At 49.6% G+C, this 18,292-nt stretch overlaps 6 protein-coding genes across 6 annotated transcripts; 3 read left to right on the top strand and 3 right to left on the bottom strand.

Annotated features, from left to right (window-relative positions):
* Positions 1-169: 169 nt before the first annotated feature.
* Positions 170-2,169, top strand: BDW70DRAFT_170126 (pyridoxal phosphate-dependent transferase; the record flags this gene model as incomplete). Its single annotated transcript, XM_073742854.1, has 5 exons — positions 170-989; positions 1,055-1,297; positions 1,383-1,472; positions 1,521-1,632; positions 2,163-2,169. 5 exons carry the CDS (start codon positions 170-172, stop codon positions 2,167-2,169), a joined length of 1,272 nt encoding a protein of 423 aa, XP_073599613.1.
* A 379-nt stretch (positions 2,170-2,548) lies between these two features.
* On the bottom strand, positions 2,549-3,010 carry BDW70DRAFT_156466 (uncharacterized protein; the record flags this gene model as incomplete). Its single annotated transcript, XM_073740185.1, has 1 exon — positions 2,549-3,010. One exon carries the CDS (start codon positions 3,008-3,010, stop codon positions 2,549-2,551), a length of 462 nt encoding a protein of 153 aa, XP_073599612.1.
* Positions 3,011-4,607: 1,597 nt separating this feature from the next.
* On the bottom strand, positions 4,608-6,230 carry BDW70DRAFT_170125 (major facilitator superfamily domain-containing protein; the record flags this gene model as incomplete). Its single annotated transcript, XM_073742853.1, has 4 exons — positions 4,608-4,696; positions 4,755-4,886; positions 5,001-5,660; positions 5,723-6,230. 4 exons carry the CDS (start codon positions 6,228-6,230, stop codon positions 4,608-4,610), a joined length of 1,389 nt encoding a protein of 462 aa, XP_073599611.1.
* Positions 6,231-7,504: 1,274 nt separating this feature from the next.
* On the bottom strand, positions 7,505-9,123 carry BDW70DRAFT_170124 (FAD-dependent oxidoreductase; the record flags this gene model as incomplete). Its single annotated transcript, XM_073742852.1, has 3 exons — positions 7,505-8,034; positions 8,210-8,769; positions 8,819-9,123. 3 exons carry the CDS (start codon positions 9,121-9,123, stop codon positions 7,505-7,507), a joined length of 1,395 nt encoding a protein of 464 aa, XP_073599610.1.
* A 4,539-nt stretch (positions 9,124-13,662) lies between these two features.
* On the top strand, positions 13,663-15,443 carry BDW70DRAFT_93551 (cytosine permease). The gene is made up of 2 exons (XM_073745222.1): positions 13,663-14,229; positions 14,297-15,443. The coding sequence occupies exons 1-2, from the start codon at positions 13,788-13,790 to the stop codon at positions 15,379-15,381; spliced, it is 1,527 nt and encodes a 508-aa protein (XP_073599609.1). The 5' UTR covers positions 13,663-13,787; the 3' UTR covers positions 15,382-15,443.
* Positions 15,444-15,835: 392 nt separating this feature from the next.
* tif35 (translation initiation factor eIF3 core subunit g) lies at positions 15,836-16,979 on the top strand (the record flags this gene model as incomplete). The annotated part of the gene is made up of 4 exons (XM_073740184.1): positions 15,836-15,852; positions 15,938-16,565; positions 16,656-16,827; positions 16,927-16,979. 4 exons carry the CDS (start codon positions 15,836-15,838, stop codon positions 16,977-16,979), a joined length of 870 nt encoding a protein of 289 aa, XP_073599608.1.
* Between the last annotated feature and the right edge of the window lie 1,313 nt (positions 16,980-18,292).

The following is an 18,292-nucleotide window of genomic DNA, read 5'->3' as shown; positions in this document are numbered from 1 at the left end:
ACCCTCGGCAAGCGCCCCGATCTCGGGATCTCCTCCGATAAACACCAGGCCATGCCCTATCGTATCCATAAACACTGGTATGCTGGTATGCTGGATGACTCAATCAATCCCAACTTGGAATCCTATCCTTTTCATCACTAGTTCTCAAAATTGTCACTCTGCCGCGGCCATGACCCTCTCGCCCTCCATCTTCTCAACGGCTCCCTACGTTCCCCCCGACGCCATCTTCGCCCTAACAGTCGAATACAACGCCGACCCCTCGCCATTCAAGGTCAATCTGGGCCAGGGTACCTACCGCGACAACTGCGGGCTCCCCTGGGTCCTCCCTTCTGTAAAGGAAGCCCGACGCATTCTCAATGAAAAAGGGCTGGTGCACGAATATCTGCCAATCCTAGGGCTGAAGGGATTGAGGGAGGGGGCTGCGAGGTTAGTCTTTGGGGAAGGATATACCGCTATCGCAGAGAAGCTGGCAACATCCCAAGCCATCTCCGGGACAGGGTCGCTACACCTCGCGGGATCTCTGATCAAATACTGCACGTTGAGGGAAAAGGGCGGAGCAGCAGACGCAGATGCAGACGCAGTAGCAGCACGGAAGGTATACATCCCCAGCCCGACCTGGTCAAATCACCACCTCCTTTTCTCATCGCTCGGCTTCACGGTCAATCAATTCAACTACTACAACAGTGCCACCAGATCCCTCAATATAGACGCGTACCTTGCGGCTCTACGCTCTGCAGACCATGGGTCCGTGGTGGTTCTGCACGCCTGTGCGCATAATCCCACCGGCCTGGATCCGAATTTCGAGCAATGGAAGAAGATTGGGAACATCATCAAGGAGCGTCGACTATTCCCCATCTTCGATGCTGCGTATCTAGGCTTTAACTCGGGGGATTATGATAAAGATGCCTGGGCGATACGGTATTTCGTCAACGAGCTAGAAGTAGAGTGTGGAGTCTGTCTGAGCTTTGCGAAAAATATGGGACTTTACGGTACCGACCCTCTTCATTCCTCTTCTGTCTCGCGTTAAAGACTAGAGGCCGGCTAACAGAGCCAGGCGAGCGCGTTGGCGCCCTGATAATAGCTACAGCCGACCCCGTTCTCGCCCGAAACACGCAGTCAGTGCTCGAATCGCTGCAGCGTTCGGAGATCTCGAACCCGCCCGCATTCGGCGCAAAGATCGCAGAGGCAATTCTGTCCGATGACAGGCTCAAAGATGTTTGGCGTGAGGATCTGAAGACGATGAGTGGGCGGATTGCGGAGATGAGGAGGGCGTTGTTCGACGGGCTGACCAGATACGGTATGTGTCTGATGTTTACTGAATTATTCAGATGGTTTATACAAGTACGGCTTGCTGAGTAGGAAACTGACTGCGACTGCTGCAGCATCCGCTAACAATTGGGACCATCTGGTTAGACAGTCAGGGATGTTTGGGTTCCTGGGGCTGGAGGGGCAGGTTGTTAGAATACTCAAGGGTGAGTCGCGTCTGCCATTCTTGGAGGACTGCTAGACTAATAACGTAGATGAATATCACATCTACATGGCCGAGAACTCGCGAATCTCGATTGCTGGATTGAATGCAGGGAACGTTGACTATGTGGCACGGTCGATCGGGGAGGTTCTAGCGAGAATGCTGTGAGGTACAACATACCGCAAAGAAACAAACAAGCTTAGCTGAGCGTCGCATAAGAGCACCAATGAAGGGTTTGCCTTACTGTGAACAGGTAGTACCCAAGTGATAGTTATCCCAAGTCCACCGGCCAAGAGCCCTAGAACTAAGTAGAGCTATCAGATATAAACCTTGGCAGGTGATGTTTTCTGCAAAGCTTCGGTCACTGTCTGGGTGTATCTACCTAGATGGAAATTGGTACAAGGGCGAATCTGGCCAGATTCAGCAAGCGCTCAGGGGCGCTGGTTAAAGCTAAAAGGCCATTAAGTTTCCATGCCCCTGACACTGTCAGGGATCAAAAGATGGGCACGTTTAAAATATCAAGATTGGCAATGAAAATTCCAAGCTTTGTGATCAGTGAATACTGTCTCAAGACAGAGTTGGAAAGTATAGTTCAAGCAGTACTAGACGGGCATTGTTCTCGCATTGACTCTGTTCTATTGCCATGGAGTGAATATAAATATTCCTTTGAGTGCCTCCACGATATACGACCTAGGGAGTGAATCATCTCTATTCAAATGCAAGACATTTCATTTCCACAATGTATCATGATGGGCAGGGCCAATGACGACGACGACGTCGACAGTGGGCAGCCATTATTGCGTGAAGATGGTTGAAAGACTGAAAGGGCCAAGAGCTAAAGACTGATGCATGAAAATGGTTATCGTATAGGGCTTTTTGCAATACTCAAAGCTGACTATTTAGGTCGGATATGTTGAATATCCGATTTTCGCCGTGACTTCACCTAGTCATTCATGGAATAAACATCCCATCCCTTTTCTCTCAGCCAGACAGCATGAATAAGTATGTTGGATATCCAAACAATATCCGCTATATTCGGCATGAGACTTCTCAATCCATGATCATCATCGCAATTGCGAGTTAGACGGCCTCCGCCGAACAGCCCAGTGTTGTCTCCATCTGGTCGATCAGATCGATAACCTGTTGCGGCAATCCGCTCGTATCAATCCCCTCGAGGGCAGCACAGATGGCCTCTACGAGGGTGTCAAGCGGATCTGTCTGGCGAACTTGAATGCCTGCATGTTTGCTACCGACACAATTATTCAAATTGAACGTATTCATCATGGTTTGGTAGCTTGATACGAAAGAGACAATAGCTGAAAGGTGCTGATCTACGAGCGGGATCATGGCCTCGGGAGTTCTGCTTGGGGGAGTCAGGTTGAGGAGCGGCGTTATGGCGTCGTTGAAGGTGGAGAGGTCGGTGCAGGAGAGGTCAAAAGCGAAGAGGGGGGTGGCCGGGGATGTGGTTGGAGGTGAAACCGGGGAGGCGAGGGATCCAGTGAAGAAGTTGAGGAGAAGGCAGATACACATGAAGAGGGCCATTTTCTCCTTTGTTGCTTGTCCTGTGTTGGGAGGCTGTTTGCTCTGTATAGCTAAGCAGTAGGAAGATGGAGGTTAGAGTGTTGTTAATGGCTGGAGCGTGCGGGTTTATATAGGCTTCGGCTGGCAGGCCTCCCTCATAGAGAGGGGTCTGCGTATAATGCCATGGAGAATCGAGCATGCTGCGGATTATTTCCAATACACAGGCCCTTTTCCTACCACGTCACTCTATGAAGCAGTACAAAAAATACTCCGGGGTATACTCATGGAGATGTAGACCCTGCAGCAAGTGCACGAGCCGGTTACACTGTACTGGCCATCTGATTGCGCCCCCAAGGTATTACAGTATTCCCCGCACGGGAATGAGATACACCGTTGCTAGTCATGGTGTATTATTTTATTGTACTGTGACCACACTGTGACCGGAAATGACTGAGATATCCAGCACAGACTATTACTTGCAACTTAAAGCGCCGGTGCAGGAAGCGGGCATCCGCAGGCAACTGTAGATACACTATGAAACCATTTCACATATATGCTGAAGGCTCAATGCTAGACCTAGCCATTTTTAGAAGGAATAAGAAAAGAAAAGACAGACCAAGATGTAAGCTTTGCAGAGGATAGTCTTTGGACATCTTCAGTGTCAGCCTAGTCATCTAACTCAGAACAAAGATCGATAAAGGCTTGCTCATGACTCATTGTGAGCTTAAAAGCCCTTTTACTATCTGCATAGACAGTGCTAAGATCAAATTCAAAGTAATGCATGTTAGAACTAGGACTCGAGAAGCAGAACAGGAGTAATATCTCCAAGTGCATGCAGGTAATATTGTTAGGAGACGTTTGCAATACCACCACCATATACCATACGCCTTGCCCTAAGCCGATGATGGGGGCAAGGCCATCGTCTAAAATGGTACTGGCATAAGTCAGCCTGAAGAGTACCCACCTCTCAAACGTTGCGGCAGGCCACGCTCGCTGCTAGAGAAACACTTCACCGGCCAGGATGGCCCAAGTGGTGTCATTCAAGCCACTGAAGTTCGCACAAACGGTCTATCGGTCTATTCCTTACAGCATTGTGCACGGCCTGCCCATGCTAGTCAGCTGGCAGACGCCTGCCTGCGTTGCATCTCCCAGATGTGAAGAATTACTTGGAAGTTTTCTCTTCATTGAATTCGATTGAACATGCGGGGGCTACCATGCAGTTAGAGACAATAACCCTGACCTGGCGGATAGCTCACTATGTCCGAAACATAGAACGACGTTATTCATTAACATCGAATGGCCAATTTCCTCGAAGTATATCCGTCTTTTACTGGCTCAACATCATCCGCATTTGGGTTCGGTAGCACCAATTTGCGACATCCTGTCGAAGAGTTCCTGGTGGAGGTAATTCAACCGTCTGATGTTGTATTGAGCAGGCCTGCCAAATCACTTTGCAGATTCTGGACTGCCCTGGAAAAGAAGATTTTCTATTCCTTCTTGTAATTTGAGTTTTGTGCGGAGGTAAATGCAGGAGGATCAACCAGCAAGCTCGGGTCAGGTAAATTATAGACGATTTACATCTCTGTTTATACGTACTCTACCCACAGAGGCAACTACTCTATCTACCATATACCCATATCCCCTTATCCGGCGCCAAACGCGCAATGACAAAAAGTAAGCCTCCACCAATCAGTTTGAGAAAAGCAACTGCACCGACTGTTTAGCCAGGGCTCTGTCAGATAGAAAAGTAGAAGACAAAACTCACATATCAGAAATGTCCATCCAATCCCAATGGCATCTATCAGCGGCACCACAGCCGCGGTAGCCGTAGCGCCAAAGATATACTGCAGGATATACTTGCTGCAGACAGCTTCGGCGCGTTGAGAGGGGATTACTTCTGTCACGGATATCCAATTAGTATTGAGTATAAATAATTAAGTAAAATAGAAAGAAAATAAATAGAATAGAATAAATGGGATGAAAGGAAAGAAGAAAAAGAGATAGAACTCACCAGCAGAATACGTATTCAAGCCGTTCCACGCTCCCATTAACCCAGCACCGATCAGAAAAGCCAGTATGATCGGCAAGGCCAACCCTCCAAACTGCTTCTGTAGAGACCACCCATAAAGAACCATTGAAATCGGCAATACCGCAAAGAAATATACGATTCCACTGTTCAATCGGTCCTTGGGTAGACGCAGGCCATTTCGCTTTCTGATATACCGTTTCACCGTGTGGTCTGATAACCGCCCGCCCACTAAACTCCCCACGATGAATCCTATCCCCGGGGCAAGATAGAAGAGCCCACTGACGAGCGGCGTTGTGAACCCAAAGCGCGGGTTGATGACGTGCCTGACTGAAGTCAAAGTGCCGTACTGCGTGATAGCCAGAAAGCCGCAGATGAGATCGGAGAGGAAGACTTGCGGGAGGAGGTAGAGTTTCAACACCTTTGTGGGGTTGAAGCGGGCGAGGGCATGGAAAATTCTTTGTGGGATAGTGTCTGATCCCGGGTCCAGCTCCGCTTTTTCCTCGGACAGCTGCTTCACTTGGCTTTGGATGTTGGGGATCGCGAACACGGATAGCGCAGAGCCCAGCCCGGCCATGGCGACTTGCAGCCAGTATATATCGCGCCAGTGGGCGAATGTTACAATCACCCCGCTGATGCAGGGGCCTATAGTCAATGTTCTATAAGTACAGTAGTCCTTCAATTTCAGACCAAGACCTGATACGCACCTAGGGCACTCCCCGCCACACTCCCCACCTGTAGACAACCCACTGCGCGCCCTCTCACTGTCGGCACAAAAATGTCTGCAATGACCGTCTGGCCGGCAACCATAAAGTACGTTCCCGTAAAGCCCGAAATCACTCGCATACTTGTAAAAACAGCCATGTTCGGCGCCAGCGCGGTCCCAATAGAGGCAAGCAGTATGACCGCCGTCGCAGCATCGTAGCTGCGTTTTCGACTGAAGATCTCGGCTAGTGGAGACCAGATGAGTGAGGAGCAGCCCATCGCGATTAGCACACCGGCATTGGTGATGTTGAGGATCTCAGATGTGGTTTCTAGGTCGGATGCGATCTCGGGCGTTGCGACGAGGAGCGACGTGCTGAGGAAAGTAACCACCAAAGTGTTCCAGCTGACAATGAAAAGGATGAGGCATTTTCGTGCGGTGCTAAGGGACTTGGGCTTTGGGGTTGGTGAGGGAATAGGCATAGTTATAGTTGTGTCTGTTGGCGGCGACATTGTGCTCCTAAGGGGCGCTTTTGTGACCCCAAGGCTTGGCTTAGGGCTTTGCTCAGCTTGAACCTAAAGCTTGGCGTAGGTGGATGATGCTATGTAGAGCCATGAAGCCAGTCTGCCTGTATGCTGAATGCTCTGTATCCTCCTGGCCCGAAGTTGAGGCCCAGAAGATGAAATTACTCAGACGTTCCGTATTTTTGGCTTTAAAAATGGAGATGCGTAAAATTCTTGCCTGGATTCCAAAACAAGTTAGGGACGAGGATTCCACCCACTTGAGCCCACTCAAACGGGTGAAACCACTCCCGCGCTCCACCCTGCTATACATGAGTTGGTGTGGTGATAGCACAGTAGAGCATACCCAAGTTATGGAGGGCAACGCCGTTTGATCGATATCAGTCAACTGTATAGAACTTTCCGACCTCAATGTCCAACCTTAAAGGCAGCAATGTCTCCTAACAAATGTGCTCTAGGCGGTCGATAGGGCAACGAGTACGGGGTGTCTAGACATCGTTCATAGTATCGATCACTTTCATGCACTCTGCCGAATAACTACAGCAGTAGGGCTCTAAAAAGGGCCCACTCACATAGGTCGGGTAGGTGATAGATGCTCTCCGTAAGAGGAGACATGCTAGGAACAAATATTATGCCTATTGCATTCTCAGCGACATAGAACTCCATCAATCTTAGGATCAGAGGAGCATCACACGTATAGAGCTACCAAACCACCCAGCCGGCTCTCACAAACCAGGAATGCCGACAGCCAGTATACAGGTGGCCAGCATCGCATCACATATACTGTGTGCTCTGCTTTCAACGAGTTCGCCGCGGACTCTAACGCTGCACCTAGAGTCGGTCTCGAAGATTCCAAACCGTATCATGTAATCCAATCTCTCAATGTACTGAGTGGATGAGATATACTCTACGTAGACGCATATGAGCCTTGGCTTGCCCGAAAATAAGCAAATCCCTGGTAATTGGTTTCTGTTGAAACTCGACATACAGTGACGCGACATAAGTTTTTACACCCCCTAATAGATCCATCCACTCACCAGCTACACCAGTTTCCTAAACATGTACCTATCTGAATGATGCTGCATTGCGTTGAAGCTATTATCAAGTCCCCAGGGCTGGTATACCCCTTACTAGCAGAATAGAATCAATTTCATGGAGGATTTGGTCCAGCAGAATATAAGGTAATTAAGGTGGTGTGGGGCAAGGGGTGTAGAAACTTATGTCCTGTCACTGTACGTCATTATCTTACTGCATGATTGGTCGGCTTATACACCAGAATCCCGATTCAGCCCAGCCTTGAAAACGAGTGGAACCCTGCCGACGACGGCATCAATCGACCCCGGAAAAAGAAAAACATTGGTAGCCAGCATCAGCACCAGTAAGAGGACGCCACAGCGAAACTGCAGGTTTTGGAAAAATGCTCTCCACTCCGCCAGCGTTATTGCCCGTTTAGTTGCGAACAGACGGTCACGCTCAGGCAGAGGCAGATACTCTAGGACCATGCCGCCTTCATATTCCTTGGTGTTTTTGTAGTGCGCTAGGCGTGCGGCAATGCGGATCGTGTAGCGGAGCATGAGTTGTGCGATGAAGGGGATTTCGAGCGAGTGCACGCGGGACATGCGATAGGAGAAGGCGCTGATTCCTTCAATCCGGGCGTGGATAGTGTCTTGGTAGGAGGAGAGGGCACGTCGGATCTCGGCGTCGGTGGGTTTGGTGAATGTGCCGGCGTAGCGAGAGGTCAGTCTGTGAAGGCTGTTTGCGAGGGCTGCAGAGGTTTCAATACAGAGGTTTGCACCTTGCGCGAAGTTGGGGGTTAACTGCTTGGTATCAGTATAGTTCAGGCTCTCTGCAAGATGACGGAAACGGGACCTTGAAAACAGTATCTCCAACACCGGCAATCCGGCCAGATGCCCAGGTCTCCAGGATACCCTCCGGCGTGGGAGTTGACGCAACTGACGAAGTTTTCTGACATAGGTCGCGAAACCTAATTTGCCCGTAGAGCGGGTAACCACCGAGTTCTTCTAGCTTCGCTTTGACCTCTCTCTGTGACCATCTTGGTACATCCGGATGGACGTACGTCCGATCCAACTTGATCATAACAAACCAGTTGATGGTAGTGTCAAAGTTTGGGATGATGGTCCAGAAGACGTGTAGATATGACCGGGTGTAGATCTCTCCTGGCTTCATCGTGGCAGTCATCTCTTTTGATGGGGTGGTCATGCCGAAAAGACACATGTAGTCGACCGTCATGCTGCTCTTGTCCTTGACTAGGGCTGGCGAGGCCGGGGGCTCTGCTAGCCGCCACATCTCTTTCAGGGCGATTCCGTGGACCCCATCTGCGCCGACGACTATGTCTCCGGTATAATGCTCCCCGTTCTCGGTTGTAACCGTTAATTGTCCGTTGAATGCTGTGCTGCGGTTGATACCGACAACTCTGGCCCCAACCTTCACTTTTGAGCGTCCTTCTAGAGAGTTGAAGAGAGTGTATAGCAAGTTTCGACGTGTGAGCGCGGAGAATGGATAACCAATCCTGGGCAAGTTAGTCCTAGCACTATCAAGACAAAACGGTGAGGAATCACTCCGTGAGATTTCGAGCAAACATCGCATGTCGACGCGTATATCCATCAGGTAGCCCTACATTGACTGCCTGTATATCATTCATATATTTCCACAAATGATCGAGGACGCCGAGCTGGTCGAGGATGCGGCATCCAGCTGGCTGGAGGGCAACAGAGCCACCAATATTCGTCGTGATATCTCGGTGTTTTTCAAGAACAACATAGTCGATCCTGGCTTTCTCCAGGCAATGAGCGAGCGTGAGGCCCGAGACGGCACCGCCAATGATAATGACCCGCAGCTGCGAGTTGTCCCTATTGGGTGTCATTGTGGATAGATCCTCGGCGTATGAGCAGAAAGATAGAAAGATAACATCAAAAGCAGAGAGGGAAAAGGGAATATATACGGCGTCCCACCTTGGTGTCGTTTTCATTCACCGCGGGTGTGCGTGTTGAGCCGGTTGTGGAAGTGTTGCTTGTTTGCTAGAGCTTGTTTTCACATCGGTGATTGTTGTTGGAGCCAGGATTTGCTGCGACATGATCACCGAGACCACTGTAAACAAGTCCATTCAACTTATCCTGTGCCATAAAGCAATATGTTCATCCGGACTATTGTCGTATCGGTACCCGAGATGCGACAGCCATCCATAAGACGGAGTTTCTAGGTGCCGAACCACTTGCTTTTGTGGGATCAGGATACTTAGTCTCAACCAAAATACTCGAGACTGGTGACGCTTCTAGCGTGATCCGAGTTATCGGCCTCCTACTTTCGCTGTCGTTGGGCTTCCCTTCTTTGACTGGCTCACCAAGTCATACTCCAACCTTGACTTGGGCGTATCTGCCGGGATGACCATGCACGAGCGATCACAGCTGGCACTAATAGTTTTCCGCTCAGCGATCTGTGGTAGTGCTTTGCATTCTCTGATTGAAGAATTCCCATCGCATCAAGTGAAGCTTGTAGGATCTCTGCGCGTCGGGTCGCGAAGATGAGCGAGAAAGGCAGATGAGTCTGCGCAGTTTCTTCGCACCAGATAGAGCCATGGGGTTTTTGATACATTCGAAAGGCTGGGTAGCTTATATTACCCGACAATAGAGTGAGGAACTCTATTTATTGGAATGGTGCTCCGGATATGGTTCCTGGAGACCCCCTTGCCGGGCTACCCTTATTCGAAGACTCATATTCCCTGCCTTCTTGCAATCATCAGCTCTCCCGGATCCAAACTTTATAATCACTGCGGACTTCGATAACCGTGACAATCTTTGAGTTCTCCGGCAATCCTGGAGGTCTAAAATCTAGTACATCATGTTTCTCTGCCGTTTTCGAGAACTCTAGTGGTTCTCCGTTCTTAGCTCCTTAATATGAATGTTCTGCGCTGTTCTGAGACACATGCAGTGTTGGAGGAAAAGATTGTGAACAAATCGTGAACATGGCAGAGCAAATTCGCCGCACCTCCCAAGCTGTTCGACTTGTGGCAGTGATGTCACGAGGTTTGAGCAGCAATCGGTTCGAGTGTGATAGTTTGGACACCCATGCCTTCACTACCCATGGCCCCAAGGTCTTTGACGCTTTCCTGGGTCCTGCTAAGATGCCTGTCCCTCGGCAGCGATGATAATTTGTCACGGCCCTAGTATGCTCACTGGCGGGAGTGATGGCGCATTCCTCCGTTTCCTTCTGATGCATCATTCAGCTCTTCTTGAACATTAGTCCAGTTCCTGAAATCTGAGCAAATATATCTTCAAGAGTGAGCCAAAGCAATTCGAGTCCTCGCGTCACAGCTGGATTAGCGGTAGGGAGCCCGAGTATCCTGACAGAGTCTCGTTTCTGCGAGCTACATGTAGGTGCTCGTACGTCTTTTACCTGTGGCAATCGGCGCGGTAGCCGGACCAAATTTATGGCTCTAGTCAGCTCATGGTGTTGAAGGCACAGTCGCACCAGGCTTCGTTGCCTGCCTAGTATCTACACAACAGTCAGATTGACACATAGGAACCGAGACGACAATGGGCCGTGCTAGCTACTTACAACTCAACAGTACTGCGACAGCATGACCATAAATAATGGCCCTCATGATGCCGCTGGCCTTGTGCGGGTCCCTTACCTGGATTACAAACCTCCATCTTCACTTTATGGACGTACGAGACAAGAATTGTGCATGTTTTGGCCTTGTTGACATGAGTAACACCAGGTCTCGCTTGTGGCGTGGACCGGTGCCGCGCGGCCGACGTCGAAGAGCTTTTTTTGCAGACTAAAGCTGCTGGTCATTGTATGTGGCGCTAACAGCAAAAGAATAATATATGAGGAATTTGCCGTTGCTGGTGGCAGAGCAACTCATGGTCCGAACGCATGATGAGAAGACTAAGTGCTGGGGGTGAGGGAACGGGACAGTGCCAGCACCTAGAAAATCAACAAAAGTTCCACTTCGTAGATACTGCCTCTCACAATACCAGGACAAAATATGTACCAGTGATCATTATATATTCCCTAAGAAACTCTTAGGGTACTAAGGTCAAGTCTAATTACAACCATTTTACTTAACTGCTTCATAGCACACTCCGCAACAAGTCAGCACTCAGCATTAGTGCTCAATTCTCCTTCGCGAGAACTCTCGGTTGGCCTTCTTGGTGTAGAAAGAAAAGGTTGATATCTCTATTAACTTTTCACCGCAGGCACCTCGTGGAGCTTCGAGGCCGTTTCTTTTCATAAGCTTGTGTCCAACTGCGTTCCACACCAATGCGTTGTGGTGTTCCTAGAAATTACCCAGGTTTTCGTCAGGCACGCGGAATTTTTGAACATCTGTTGTTCATGGTTTGGTCAGTGATACACCATTTCTAGACTTCAACGCCACCTCGAACGTCAACAATCAGCTTTAGAGCCCTACCCATAGCCAGTTCATAAGTTGTACTGTCGAGATGGTCAGCGTTCTCGTGTTTATGCGCTGCGAGTGGATTAGTTAATACTACCCCTCGACCATTATATATCTCTTGCTGTTCACTTTATCCTATCGCTAGGCCTCTGACTCGATCCTCGTATCCCTTTCGACATTGTCTCCTGAGCCTCTAGTCGGCTATTCAAGTCTGTACCCTGGCCATCGTGCTTTTGCTTCGTGTTTGCTAGTTTGTTAAGCAGGTCAAGATGGGTGCGCTTTGTTTCTGAACCGACTCTCTTTGGACCAGCAGCTCGGCCGTTTTCTTTTTCTCAGATTCATTTATGTGTGGTTTCCAGCCCGTGATCAGCCTCTGTTAGCCCCGAGGTCCTGTTTCCGTGTGGCAGGCTCATTGTTCAATCTTGCAACGCATGGCTTTCCCATGTTCGCTCTTCTTCGATTCACTCTTCTTCGGCTGAGATTTAGCCTTCAGTGCCGTGACTTGATCCTTGTTAGATTCCTGTTTTCGAATCTAAGTTGCAGGTCTAATATTCAGTTCTGGTGTTGTGCACCCTGAACGATTGCACTTCCTCGTCTCTCTTAACCAGCTTGATTTCCCTTGTGAAATCTGCGTTTTGTTCGGATTCCAACTAGCTGAGGTGTGACTTGTACTCTGACAACTCAGCTTGCACGGTGCGGATCACATCTATGTATGACCGCTGCTGCTCATATAATTTGCTGAAGACAATTTTCGCGATCGCTTGACACGGTCCAGCCATTGGGTGAGTTCAACGCCGGCCTCTCCGTCGCCGTATCTTAGCTTTAACAGGCGGCCATCTTCTTTGCTGTCTATTCTTTTGAGCTCTTGCCATTCATCTTAATCAAGGGAACGATCTAGTTTTGGAGGGAAGTGTCAGTAAATCTGGTCCGAACTGGAGTGATGAGTGGGTTATCCGTTCGCGCAGTCTTTCGTATTCCCTAGCGAGATTGGTAAAAGGTGACTAACTTCAATCGGCTGGCGGGTACTAGTAACTAGTGGCAGGAGTTGAGGCTTTATTTGGGCAGCCCACCTGGGAAATCCATACCTTCGGTAGAGCTGAGGTGAAATGGGGTGGCGGGCGAGTGTGGGAACAGTTCTGAGGCAGGCAGGTACAGCACCTACAGGTCATGTGTTGTCTTCACCGTCCTCTTTTCTCCCTTCTACTTCTAACAAACTGCCTTTAGAAAAGACCTAGTCTTCCCAGAACAACCAACCTCTGAATCACTCTCACAGCTGAGAAGCATAATCTCTGCATATCAAAATCATTAAGGATTCCCTTCAAGTCTCAGGACGGCCAGACGTCAACGTGATACTTCCCCGCCTACTCAGCAGCAGTGTTCGTGCCCTTCCTCCGTATTTTAATACGTTTTTGCCGCCACTAACCTGCCTCTTATCTTCAGGTGGAGACGAATTGCCAAGTTTATTTACAGACTAGTGGTGCTGTGCTCATAGCCAAGCTCCGAAAGTCTGGGGAGAACTACAAGAAGAGATGTACGACAAACGAAGAGCTCAAGTCCCGACTCCAACGGACAAGGCCAAATTCCAAAACGCGGTTGTCATTCAAGATACGAAGGCATCGTCCATCATCCCTTATCTTGTGTCAAATGCCTATCAACAGTAGATTTCTTATCCGCGCCTTCTCAGTCGTTCTTCGGTCCCACACGGCAGCTCAATCCGTCCGGTCCATTAGCCCAGTGATTGGTTTGTGGCTCCAGAAGCTTGACTTCGTTTGACAGTCGCGTGTTTCGGGACCCAGAAAAACCCACGCGACAAATCTCTTCTTGGTCGCGCCGTATCCATACTGAAGATATCGCCTCCGTCTTTTCCGGAAATGACCCCATTCCATCGCGAAATCTGGTCCCGGAGTGGACCGAATGATAATAATAACTGATTGTACGCGTTTGTGTGAGAAGAATTATCTCCTCAGGTCCACCTACATATACAGAGCTGGTCCCCGTCGCGGAGAGAGAAGAAAAATGTAAATCTCAACCAAGCCAAAAGGGCTTTGCTTCCCTTCTTAGCGGAATCCGTTATCACTCTTCATGATTATACTTTTATTGATAACCAATCTACAACGGCCTTCACTAACCCAATGGCGGGAGCATTCGATTTCGACCTGGAGAAGAACCCTCCAGTGGTTCAGTCAACGGCGGATAACAGCAGTGACGGCGCTGTACCCGGCGAGACCTTTACCTACGGCGACTCCATGTACGCGAAGATTCAGCGGTTTGCCGCAAAGCTCAACATCGAACAGCGCGGTATTGAACGCGTTCCTGCTGCGGAGCAGACGGATACTTCTGTCTTTAATATAGGTAGCATGTGGCTGGCGGCCAACATGGTCGTCAGTTCCTTTGCCATCGGTGTTCTTGGAAAATCTGTTTACAGCCTCGGTTTTGTCGACGCTATCCTGACGGTTTTGTTCTTCAACCTTCTTGGCATCATGACCGTCTGCTTCTTCTCCTGTTTTGGTCCGTTTGGCCTGCGTCAGATGGTGTTTTCAAGGCTATGGTTTGGCTGGTATGTCACAAAAGGATGTGAGTATCTCCATTCCACCATGGTTTATAATTTCCGGCGGGGACTTATGTATCATTTCTCCTGCAGTTGCTGTTCTCAATATTCTTGCATGCATGGGTTGGTCTGCTGCCAACGCCATCGTAGGCGCTCAAATGCTCCACGCAGTGAACTCTGATGTACCTGGCTTCGCCGCGATCTTGATCATTGCCATTTGCACGCTTTTGGTCACATTCGCGGGCTATAAAGTGGTCCATTTGTATGAGTACTGGAGTTGGATTCCCACTTTCATCGTCTTCATGATCATCCTGGGCACTTTTGCACATTCGGGGGATTTTCAAAACATCCCTATGGGAGTAGGAACATCCGAGATGGGCAGCGTCCTCTCCTTCGGCTCAGCCATCTACGGCTTCGCCACGGGCTGGACTAGTTACGCGGCCGATTACACTGTGTACCAGCCTGCCAATCGCAGCAAGCGCAAGATCTTTTTCTCGACCTGGCTAGGACTCATCGTTCCTCTTCTTTTTGTTGAAATGCTCGGTGTTGCCGTGATGACTGCAACAGATATTAAAGGCAGCAAGTATGATGTGGGCTATGCCACGTCCGGAAATGGCGGCCTCATTGCCGCCGTCCTCCAACCACTCGGGGGCTTTGGCGATTTTTGCCTCGTGATCCTAGCCCTCTCGATCGTTGCAAACAACTGCCCGAATTTCTACTCGGTGGCTCTCACAGTTCAAGTTCTTAGCCGCTACGCTCAACGCGTCCCTCGGTTTATCTGGACACTTTTGGGCACCGGTGTCTCGATAGCTATCGCAATCCCCGGTTACTCCCATTTTGAAACAGTGTTGGAGAATTTCATGAACTTCATCGCGTACTGGTTGGCCATTTACTCTGCGATCGCAATCATGGACCATTTTGTCTTTAAACGCGGCTTCTCCGGCTATGTCGTTGAGAACTTCGACAAGCGTGAAAAGCTTCCAGTGGGCGTCGCTGCTACCATTGCATTTGGGTTCGGTGTTGCTGGTATGATCACTGGGATGAGCCAACCTTGGTATGTGGGCCCTATCGCGAAGCACGCAGCCGGCGGTGATGTGGGATTCGAGTTGGGCTTTGCATTTGCGGCGTTTTCGTATCTTTGTTTGAGGCCTTTTGAGATCAAGTTTTTGGGCAGGTGACAGGTTCTTCTTCCGACTTTTGAACTTAGATAATTCGGACGTGCTTGGGTATTTAGAATAATCTAGTTTTTAACTTAAGAACTTTATTCAATTTCGTACCATTCTCTCTTCACGCACCAGTAACAGCCCTAGACGCAACCACTTCTCCATGAATGGGATGCATTTAACTCTGAGATATATTAGCATTTGAAGAAACTAGCATTGGAGTGCAAAGGACACATAACGCCTATGTCCACAGGCCCAATTTGTGCTTATTAGCGTTGACGGGCGGCATAGGCGTCTACAGTACGTCTCTATGCGTGCCGATATACCCCAGAGTGTGTCACGTGACTTAAGTATGCACCGCCACAAGCGCCACACCACACTCCCGGCGAACAAATCCACAACGGGAGATTCAGCTTTCAGAAATCCAGAATCTTTCAAACACGATTCCCAGCACCACAAAACAGCCGCAATGTCTCGACCAACAAAGTATGTACCTACCTACAATATTTACGCAAATTTGCCGCCGAAGCTATTACTCTACTGTTCTCTAGAAGCTGACTCCATAACTTAGGGCCGACTGGGCCGACGACGAAGAATTCGACGACCCCTCTGCCCTCCCCCCCCAACAAATCACAACCAATAAAGACGGCACCAAGACCGTAGTTTCATACCGCTTCAATGACGAAGGCAAGAAAGTAAAAGTCACCCGCCGCATCAAAACAACCGTCGTCCGCGAACACGTCAATCCGCAAGTCGCGGAGCGCAGAACATGGGCCAAGTTCGGCTTGGAAAAAGGTCACGCTGCTGGTCCCTCGTTTGACACCACCTCCGTCGGCGAGAACATCGTCTTCCGCCCGTCTGTCAACTGGAAGGCGCAGGCTGCGGAGGCGGAGAAGAACGGCGGCGAAAAGGGAAGCATCAAGGACCAGCTGAAGGATAAGAAGGTCAAGTGTCGGATTTGTTCAGGCGAGCACTTTACCGCACGCTGTCCGTTCAAGGATACCATGGCGCCCGTCGATGAACCCGGTGCTGGCGGTGCCGAAGGTGGTGCTGCGGCTGGCGAGGATGCGGCTGGAGGTCTGGGTGCGGGCGGTGGTAGTTATGTGCCGCCTCATCTACGGAAGGGCGCTGCAGGTGGTGGTGAGCGGATGGCTGGGAAGTATGAGAAGGATGATTTGGCGACTCTCAGAGTTACAAACGTATGTCTCTCATCGTTTTCAGTGCATCGTCTGTGGTTTTTTTCATTGGGGATTCCTTCTTGGTCCTGGTAGCTAACGGTGAGCACTCAGGTTTCCGAACTTGCAGAAGAACAAGAACTCAGGGATCTATTCGAGCGGTTCGGTCGTGTCACCAGAGTTTTCTTGGCCAGGGACAGAGAAACCCAGAGAGCCAAGGGCTTTGCCTTCATCAGCTTTGCGGACCGGAGCGATGCCGCACGTGCCTGCGACAAGATGGATGGATGTACGTTTTTCCCCCTTCCCCTATATCTCCCTTCTTACTCGCAAATCCCTTATCATCCTTATCACAATAAGCTCCGATGCTGACTTCTCCCTGCTACAGTCGGTTACCGCCACCTCATTCTGCGCGTCGAATTCGCAAAGAGGGCCACTTAGATTTTTCTCCATTTTCTTCGTCGTATCATATCATATTATCTTTGGGGATTATTTCTGCTTCGATCGGGATTTACGACGCTGTTCTGCAGGTCTACACTGGCCTGTTTAGGCAGATTGGATGACTCCATACATACTCTTGCCTCACGAGTTCCTTTTTCTCAATAAAAGTGTCATGATCCGTGAATAACGAAGTAATAAGATGAGGCCTTTATTCTTAATGCTCTATGGCGGTAAAATAAGAGATTGCAGTGGTTATAGAGACACAACATCTACCTTGTTGAAAGCACATACCTCCCTGGTAACGTTCGGTAGTCGGCACGAGCTTTAGCACCTTGTCTCCAATGTTTTATTCAAGGCTATCCCCTGTCTCCCTGTGTCTTAGCCGTTGAAAGGGAGAACGGCCGTACTGGATGTTTCAGGACGCAGTCTCCAGGTGACACTCGTGAGATCCCCGTACAACTCACCTGTGATCAGCCTGCTGTAGTCTGCGGGAAAGCCGTGGAAGAGAGTCAGGAACCAAGAGTCAGAAGGATGAGCGACTTTTGCTTGCTTCAAGATGGCCAAACGGATAGCGCAATGACTGGGGCAGAGTGTCATCTGCATGCATCGGCATCTGGCAAGTTAGGACCAAGTGGAATTCATATTTAGTGCCGAATGAATAGTATCCGGTTCTCAGTATCTTTGCAGCTAAGAAGATAAGTATAGCTCCCAGCATATGAGACATGTGCTAGTCCTGATGCAAATTACTCGCAGATGCATGTGTACATTGGCCACCTGAGCAGCGGACACTCGGGACTTGGAAGAGCATTGCTGTAGGCAGACAGAAGTAAGCCTGCCGGTATTTTTGGTCTTCTCAACAGCCAGTCTAGTTCTCTCGTTTACATACCACCTTCAGGACTCAAAAATAGTCCGATAACCACCCCACCCCACTTACTCATTTCCTCCAAGACTGGCAGCTCAGTTGTCCAGATGATATGCAAGTCTTGATTTCCGGCTAAGCTCGACCACAAAACGGTCCTGTCAACTGACAAGCGAAGTAAAGTATGATCCCATGTAGCGATGATGTTTTTGTGGTTGACTGTAACACGAAAGCAGCCGTCTTCGCCGTAAATGGGCATCACATTGGCCCCGGAGCTCTGCCTTCCTATTCCCCGAGCTTCTGACGAGTGAACGACCAGTAAAGAGAAGCAACTGCCGGTGAAGGGGGCCGCGGGGCGCTGTCGGCAGCTAGAAGCTCCGGTTACATTGCATAGAATCCACAGTCAGTCTCTGGACAACAACTGGCGAAGATGAGGATCTGAGAAGCGCCATTA

Source organism: Aspergillus foveolatus, assembly GCF_047715535.1.
Source record: "Aspergillus foveolatus strain CBS 279.81 unplaced genomic scaffold BDW70scaffold_5, whole genome shotgun sequence".
Lineage (NCBI taxonomy): Eukaryota > Fungi > Ascomycota > Eurotiomycetes > Eurotiales > Aspergillaceae > Aspergillus > Aspergillus foveolatus.
This window is presented reverse-complemented; position numbering and strand designations above follow the sequence as displayed.

Coding starts and splice junctions, on each gene's coding strand:
- BDW70DRAFT_93551 (XM_073745222.1), top strand. CDS start 13,788: ATGGCGGGAGCATTCGATTTCGACCTGGAGAAGAACCCTCCAGTGGTT. Junction 14,230..14,296: donor CTGGTATGTCACAAAAGGAT/GTGAGTATCTCC, acceptor TTTCTCCTGCAG/TTGCTGTTCTCAATATTCTT.